The sequence below is a fragment of the Rhinopithecus bieti genome, unplaced genomic scaffold (genome assembly GCF_001698545.2).
Source record: "Rhinopithecus bieti isolate Rb0 unplaced genomic scaffold, ASM169854v2 scaffold_5710, whole genome shotgun sequence".
Lineage (NCBI taxonomy): Eukaryota > Metazoa > Chordata > Mammalia > Primates > Cercopithecidae > Rhinopithecus > Rhinopithecus bieti.
In genome coordinates this window covers 316041-324584 of record NW_016804796.1, presented here as the reverse complement: position 1 = coordinate 324584, position 8544 = coordinate 316041, and the positions used below count along the sequence as shown (strand labels likewise).

The 8544-nt window shown below is 45.2% G+C and overlaps 1 protein-coding gene across 1 annotated transcript in view; it reads left to right on the top strand.

Annotated features, from left to right (window-relative positions):
• The window catches only part of LOC108528581 (PRAME family member 20), an 18174-nt gene that overhangs the window by 1151 nt on the left and 8479 nt on the right, over positions 1 to 8544 (top strand). Inside the window, exon 2 of the mRNA XM_017870444.1 lies at positions 4798 to 5106. Within this exon, the coding sequence (XP_017725933.1) occupies positions 4814 to 5106 (293 nt within the window). The 5' untranslated portion in view covers positions 4798 to 4813. The remainder of the gene's footprint in view (positions 1 to 4797; positions 5107 to 8544) is intronic.

The window sequence follows — 8544 nt, the reverse complement described above, 5'->3', positions numbered from 1 at the left end:
AAAAAAAAAAAAAAAACCAACTACCTGAAATCAGTAGGCAGATCCCAACCCACCCCCCAACCCTCAAAAGAGGGGAGAAAGAGTTTAGAAGCCTCTACATGCTATTCAGACTGTTTAATCCTACAATTGTGGTTTTGTAAGAAAAACAGTCTTAAAGATTTCCAATAATTCCCACAGTGGCCATAAATTATCCTGGGTGTGTAATTTTCCCATCAGTTTACAAATGCATATGAGAATAACCATGAATTTTGAATGTGTAGCTGGCTGGAGTCCCAGAAGCTTTGTCTGGGATGCTTTAGAACTTTGAGGATCCCATTCCATTTCTTAATATCTCTAGAGCAAAGGAAATCTTAAATTCTGTTGGAATATGAAGTTTGGGCAAAGTGATTTGCTTTGACAAGTGTTCCTTGTACAGAATTCTCTTTTTATACTTGGTGGCGGCCTGTGCCCGCATTGTTCCACCAGTGACCAAGTCTTTCCGAGTTGCATGAAAATTGTCTTGAGACTTGCTTATGTCCTAGTGGTAATTTTTGCCCACCCATGACCAGATTATCCTGACACTAGAGACTTTTTCTCTAGAGTCCTTTATACTTGGCTGTGACCACCATAGTGGCATTTAATTGGTCATCCTATGCTGCCTTTAATTTAATTTAATTTTTTTTTTTTTTTAAGCAAGTTTTGCTCTGTCACTCAGGCTAGAGAGCAGTGGTGCCATCTTGGCTCACTACAACCCGCCTCCCAGGTTCAAGTGATTCTCATGCTTCAGCCTCTCAAGCAGCTGGGATTAGAGGCATGAGCCACCACACCAAGTTAATTTTTGTATTTTTAGTAGAGACAGGATTTCGTTGTGTTTCCCAGGCTGGTCTCCAGCTCCTGGCTTCAGGTGATCAACCCACCTCGGCCTCCCAAAGTGTTGGGATTACAGGCATGAGCCACCACGCCTGGCCTCACATTCTCTAATTTTCTCAAACTGCTTTGCTGAGCTAAGCCCATGTCTTTGGGAGGAAACACCCTTTAACTTCTTGGAAACATCGAACTTCTCTCACTCCCCTCAAGGATAATGTTGAATTTTCAGATTCTACATCTTCTCTTTTGTAGCTACTTAACCTTTTAATTTTTAACCTCAGTCTAGACACAAGACTTTCAATTCTTGCAAGATCCCCAACAGATCCCCAAGATCCCCAACATATTCACATGTCGTGGTTTCTTCCGCAAATTTCATTTAAAACAATCAGCCCCACCCTGCCCGGCTCCCACCCTTCTTTTTCCTATCTAGTTTTCATTGTAATTGAATTATCCTATCTAGTTTTTCATGGTAATTTTGGCCTGATTTCCTTCAGAGAATCTTTGACCTTAATTTTAAACCGATCACATCCTCATTGTAACTCTTCCACCTGAATGGAGACGTGGGGGTGCATGCCTGTAATCCCAGCTACATGGAAGGATGAAGCATGACAATCACTTGAACCTGGGAGGTGGAGGTTACAGTGAGCTGAGATGACACCACTGCACTCCAGCCTGGGCTAGGAAGTGAGACTCAGCCCCCAATCCCACCACACCAAAAAAAAATTAAATTATACCACCCAGGTAATCACTGGATACATGATGATTTCTATTGTGTTTTCTTAGGGAATGTCATCTCTGTCTTTGTACAACTTTTTAAACTCTGAAATATTTTGATAAATTTGTGACCAGGGATCCCTCAACAAAGATACTTTCAAGTTTTTTCTTTCTGTCTAATGTCAGAAAGAGATTCAACCCTTCCCTATCTCACACTCAGGACTATGAAAGACACGTTACTACAGCTCCATGTTTGTGGAGTGAATCAGTGAATGAGTCCTAGACTTTCACCCTATCCCTAAATCTTTCACTTTGATGGATGAATATTTAAGTTCATCAGTTAATCTGGAAGAAAGCCAAAAATCCAATCAGGATTAACTGGGTGGAGCTTAAGAAATCTAATCAAATGTAGTTTTCTTTTTTTCTTTTCTTTTTTTTTTTTTCTTTTTTTTTGTTTTGAGATGAATCTAGTCTATTTCTCAGGCTGGACTGCAGTGGTACAATCTCAGCTCACTGCAACCTCTGCCTCCTGGCTTCAAGTGATTCTCCTGCCTCAGTCTCCCTCGTAGCTGGAACTACAGGCACACACCACTGCACCTGGTTAATTTTTGTATTTTTAGTAGAGATAGGGTTTTACCATGTTGGCCAAGCTGGTCTCAAATTCCTGACCTCAAGGGATCTACCCTTCTCAGCCCCCTAAAGTGCTGACATTACAGGTGTGAGCCACTGTGCCGAGCCAAGGTGTTTTCTGATTGGCAAAAGGGTGATGTGATTAGAAAGGTCCATAAAATCCTCTAAAAATCTAATGGGGAGAGACCTGAGGCCTGGAGTTACTTATTAATACTGTGAGGGGTCCAAGCACCCTGAACACTGAGTCCAGATCTGATAAGTTACTACCTCCATAAAGACACTCCCATTTGATCTGCAGTCAGCCAGTTTCAGATGGTTTCAGGCAGCCCAAGATGGCACAGAGAGTTATCCTATCTGTTTTATCAGATGAACGGATTTTGGCTTTGAATTTTTCTCTAAATGCAGGTTTGTCTTTATCCTCAACATTTTGATTTATGCTTTGGTTTTTGCCACTTCAAAATTCTTAGACAAGCAGTTTTTGTGTTTTTGTTTTTTGTTTATTTGTTTGTTTGAGAAGGAGTCTTACTCTTGCCCAGGCTGGAGTGCAGTGGCGTGATCTCAGCTCACTGCAACCTCCAACTCCCTGGTTCAAGCAATTCTCCTGACTCAGCCTCTCAAGTAGCTGGGAATATAGGCGCCCTGACTCAGCCTCTCAAGTAGCTGGGACTACAGGCGCCCGCCATCATGCTTGGATAATTTTTTTTTTTTTAGTAGAGATGGGATATCACTATGTTTTCCAGGCTGGTCTTGAACTCCTGACCTTGGGATCCACCCACCTCGGCCTCCCAAAGTGCTGGGATTACAGGCATGAGCCACCACACCCAGGTTTCTTGACATTTTAAATACATATTTTGTGATTTTGTGTGCCCTTAAATTATAGTTCATAGACTTTGGGGCATTGTGATTTTACAAGTTAGGTTTTCGTTTTTACTAAAAGTTGTTTTTTGAGACAGGGTTTTACCCTGTCAACCAGGCTGGAGTGCAGTGGCGCAATCTCTGCTTCCTGGGTTCAAGCGGTTCTTGGGCCTCAATCTTCCAAGTAACTGCGATGGCAGGTGCATGCCACCACACCCAGCTAATTTTTGTGGTTTTTTTTTTTTTTTAGCAGAGACGGGGTTTCACCATGTTGGCCAGGCTAGTCTCCAACTCCTGACCTCAGGTGATACAACCGCTAAGGCCTCCCAAAGTGCTGGGATTACAGGTGTGAGCCACCACACCCAGCCCCTTCAATAAAAGTTTTAAAACATTCTATGTAATATATATATATTATGTAATTACATTCTATGTAATATATACACATATACATTCTATGTAATATATATAATATATATTATATATATAATATAACATATATATGTCTAATATTATACATAGACATAGTCTTGCTCTGTCACTCAGTCTGCAGTGGAGTGGCTGGATCTCAGCTCACTGCAACATCCACCTCCCAGGTTCAAGTTATTCTCCAGCTTCAGCTTCCCGAGTAGCTGGGATTACAGGTGTGTACCACCATGCCCAGCTAATTTTTTGTATTTTTAGTACAGACAGAATTTCACCATGTTGGCCAGGCTGACCTCAAACGATCTGCCTGCCTTGGCCTCTCAGAGTGCTGGGATTACAGGCATAAGTCACCATGCCCAGCCATTTTTAATGGTTCATTTTTAATATGTGTAAGAGGTGTGTATGCAAACATCTCTGTCTTGCAAATGATGCATAACACTGTCACATAGCTTTCAAAGTTTCCCACTGAAATTTTCAATGAGGCTGGGATGGAGGCTCATGTGTGTAATCCCAGCAATTTGGCAGGCCAAGGTGGGTGGATTGCTTGACTATAGGAGTTCAAGACCAGCCTGGACAACATAGGGAAACCCATTGTCTTTAAAAAACGTCAAAAACTAAAAGATTAGCTGGGCATGGTGATGCATGCCTGTGGTCCCAGCTGCTTGGGAGACTGAGGTGGAAGAATCCTGTGAGCCTGGGAGGTCAAGGCTACACTGAGCCGAGATTGCACCACTGCACTCCAGGCTGCGTGACAGAGCAAGAACCTGTCAAAAAAAAAAAAAAAAGGAAAAGGAAAAAAAGGAGGAAGAGACGGATGAGGGAAAGAAGAGAGAGAGAAAGGGAAAGAAGACAGACAGAAAGAGGAAGAAAGAAAGCTTAAATAATGAAAAGAAAACAAATAGAACCCATTCTAGGGATGCCCCGTGAATGTTCACATCCAGCTTATTTGTAGGAACTGAGAATGTAGGCATGTAGGCTTGTGACCCTCCCATTCCCAATGTTTTAGAATCTTGAGTAATTTGAAATTTCCCCCAAAGGTGGGAGGGATGAACTTTCAGGCTCCTCCATGCTCACTAGTCACTGGATAGAGCACTGGATAGAGAGGAAGGGCTAGTGTGGGTCCTGCCTCCTCACTGCTTGGGAGACGCTCATGCTGATGCAGCAGAGGCAGAACGCTGGCTTTGTGGCCGCTGAGTACAGAGTAGAATTGGAGTAAACTGAGGACTCTTTCACCCTCACCAGAGCAGTGACTTTGGCCCTGGGAGAAGATGAGATTGCAGGGGCTTGGCCTGAGAGTGATGCCTTTTCTCTGGATTTGTCCTGTGGAACTTTTCCTTGCAGATTCATGAAGATGCACATCCGGACTCCAGCCAGACTTCTGGAGCTGGCGGGGCGGAGCCTGCTGAGGAACCAGGCCTTGACCATGTCCACCCTGGAGGAGCTGCCCACGGAACTTTTTCCCCCCCTGTTCATGGAGGCCTTCAGCAGGAGGCACTGTGAGGCCCTGAAGCTGATGGTGCAGGCCTGGCCTTTCCTCCGCCTTCCTCTGGGGTCTCTGATGAAGAGGCCTTGCCCGGAGACCTTCCAAGCTGTGCTCGATGGGCTTGATGCACTGGTTACCCAGAGGGTTCGTCTCAGGTGAGGTGGCCCAGATGGGCTGGTGGGGAGGGCCCAGGTGTCCAACACAAGGAAGAGCTGGGTCATGAGGAGTGAGGAGGTCCAAGGGGGGCCTACAGGCTTCTGATGGTGCTGGTGAGGAAGCTCAGAGAGGCCTTGGCCATTGCCCAGCTCCTCAGGGAAAGGACTGCTCACCACGCAGAGCCCACTGAGGCAACAGGAACCTGACTTCTAGTGGCACTGAAAGGCACCACTGAAAGTGGGAACTAGGCTGGGCACAGTGGCTCACACCTGTAATCCCAGCATTTTGGGAGGCCAAGGCAGGTGGATAGCCTGATGTCAGGAGTTGGAGACCAGCCTGGCCAACATTGTGTCCAGAATTGGTTCCTGCCGGTGAGTTCGTAGTCTCGCTGAGTTCAAGAATGAAGCCACGGACCTTCGTGGTGAATGTTACAGCTCTTAAAGATGGCACAGACCCAAAGAGTGAGTGGTGGCAAGGTTTATGGTGAAGAGCAAAAGGACAAAGCTTCCACAGTGTGGAAGGTTGCCGTGGAAGCCAGCAGGTTGCCGCTGCTGACTGGGGTTTCCAGCTTTTATTCCCTTATTGTCCCCTCCCATGTTCCATTTCTGTCCTATCAGAGTTCCTTTTTTTCAATCCTCCCATGATTGGCTACTTTTAGAATCCTGCTGATTGGTGTGTTTTACAGATGAGGTGGAGTCTCGCTCTGTCGCCCAGGCTAGGGCACAGTGGCACGATCTCAGCTCACTGCAAGCTCCGTCTCCTGGGTTCACGCCATTCTCCTGGGTTCACGCCATACTCAGCCTTCCGAGTAGCTGGGACTACAGGCGCCCACCACCAAGTCCAGCTAATTTTTTGTATATTTAGTAGAGATGGGGTTTCACCGCGTTAGCCAGAATGGTCTTGATCGCCTGACCTCGTGATCCACTCTCCTCAGCCTCCCAAAGTGCTGGGATTACAGGCGTGAGCCACCGCCCCCAGCCTTCATTTATCTTTTTAAGTAGGAAGGGGTTTTATCATTTTAAGTAGGAAGGGGTTTTTCCTCAGGATCAGTTGTAGGAGCCTTTTTAGTCTGGGATGTTTCCTTCCAAAATAGGAGATGCAAGTCCTCCAGTGGTTCACAGTTGTATTGAGGCTGGTCTGGCTGATCTTGGGACTCCTGAGCTGAGGGTCCCATAGGTTCTTCAGGGGGTGTCCAAAGTTTAACTTGGCTGTGGTGAGTCCAAGATTCCACTCCTGCCACCTTAACTGAAGTAGGGGTAGAAATAATTACCAAGTATGGTCCTTCCCACAAGGAATTCATAGATGGGGAGGGAGAGGGGAGGGACTTGTCCAAGACTAGATCTCCCAGTTGGAACAACTCTGTTCCCTTGTCTCTGTGACATCCATCGGGTAGGTTTTTAAGGTTTTGTTGATATTTTGTCAAGGAAGTTATATCCTTGACCAGGTTGGCCATTTCCTGATCAAGTAGGAAGTCATTTGTGAGAAAATGTTGTCCATACAGTATTTCATATGGACCAAGTCCCATTTTGTGAGGAGAATTTTGGATTCTCAATAAGGCAGTAGGCAAGAGAGTAGGCCATGGGAGATGAGTTTCTTGTGTTAGTTTCCTTAAGTGTCTCCTGAGTGTTTCATTTGCCTTCCCGACCTTGCCTGAGGATTGTGGCCTCTCGGTGCAGTAAAGGTGATATTGTATCCCTAGCGCCCTGGAAATTCCCTGAGTTATCGTGGCTTTAAAAGCCAGATCATTGTCACTTTGGGGAAGCCCAAATCTAGGAATTATTTCATGAATTAGGACTTTAACCACTTCCTGAGCCTTCTCTGTCTTGCAGGAGAAGGCTTCTCTCCAGTTTATAGAGGTATCAACACAGACCAACAAGTGTTGAAATCCCCTTGACTTAGGCATATGCGTGAAGTCTAACAATAATAATTGAAAACTTATATACCTCTACAAGACTCTCAACTTAACCCACTCTCTGTTAAACCAATCTAACTGCCAGTCCTCTCCGGGATAGTGCCCTATTCTTTCTTCCCCCAGAGAGGCCTTATGATGGACCAAAGGATTATTCCTTCGGCACACCTCACAGGCTTTGACTACTTGTCAGATGATCTGGAGGAGATTTGGCCCTGTAAATAGGGATTTGGCCATTTGATGAGTGCTCTCAATACTCATATGAAAAGTTTGCTGGAGGGTCTTAAGTATTTTCCACTGACTGGCTTCGGGTATGAGTACCTTTCCCTCTTCTGTCATTGACCAGCCCCAGAGGAGAAAACTATGCCCCCGTGAAAGTCCTCATTCTGTTTCTGTCGGGAAATACTGGGGCTTAATCTCTTGGAGAGGGTTGTTCCATACCAAGGGTCCTTCCACAGGAATTTCTAATGGGAGGTTCCACCTGGCAGCAATTTTGGCCTCAGCGTCTGCCTGACGGTCTCCTTCTGCCTTTTCTCTTTATCTTTTTGATGGTTTCAGCAGTGTAAGACTGCCACCTCCTTGGGTTTTTGCACTGTGTGCAATAACTCCATGATTTCCTAGCGGTATTTAATCGGGGTTCCCCCAGAGGTTAGGCACTCCATTTCTTTCCATATTGCCGCATGGGCATGTAGGATTAGATAAGCATACTTGCTATCTGTATACACATTATTTTTTCCTTTCCCAGTTCTAACACTCAGGTAAGTGCCACTAGTTCTGCTAAGTGGGCGCTGGTCCCTGGGGGAAGAGGCTTACTTTCAAGTATTGTTACGTCACTAACCATGGCATAACCTGCCCTTCGTATCCCATTCCCCACAAATGAGTTTTCATCAGTTTATGGGTTAAGGTCAGGATTGGCTAAGGGGACTTCTAAGAGATCCTCTCAGGCGGCATAAGTCTGGGCTACAATTTGTTTGCAGTCAGGCTAGATTGGTTCCCCATCCTCTGGGAGAAAAGTAGCAGGGTTGAGGGTCACTATGTGCATATTTGAAGCACCAGTCCGTCAAAGAGTAGCACCTGGTATCTAAGCAGGTGGTTGCCTGATAGCCATAAATTTCCTTTGGCACCTAGTATGCCATTTACATCATAAGTAGTCTAGTGAGATCCTTTCCTTGTATCATTTTGATAGCCTCTGATACTAAGATGGCCACTGCCACAATTACCCGTCAACTGTGAGGCCAGCCTTTTGCTGCTACATCAATTTCCTTACTTAGGTATGTTGCTGGTTGTGGAGTTTTCCCACAGTCTGAGTAAGGACTCCAAGAGCTATTCCCACTCTGTATGTGACATATACAGAGAAGTTTTTTTTTTTTTTTTTATTATACTTTAAGTTCTAGGGTACATGTGCATAACGTGCAGGTTTGTTACATATGTATACTTATGCCATGTTGGTGTGCTGCACCCATCAACTCGTCAGCACCCATCAATTCATCATTTATATCATGTATAACTCCCCAATGCAATCCCTCCC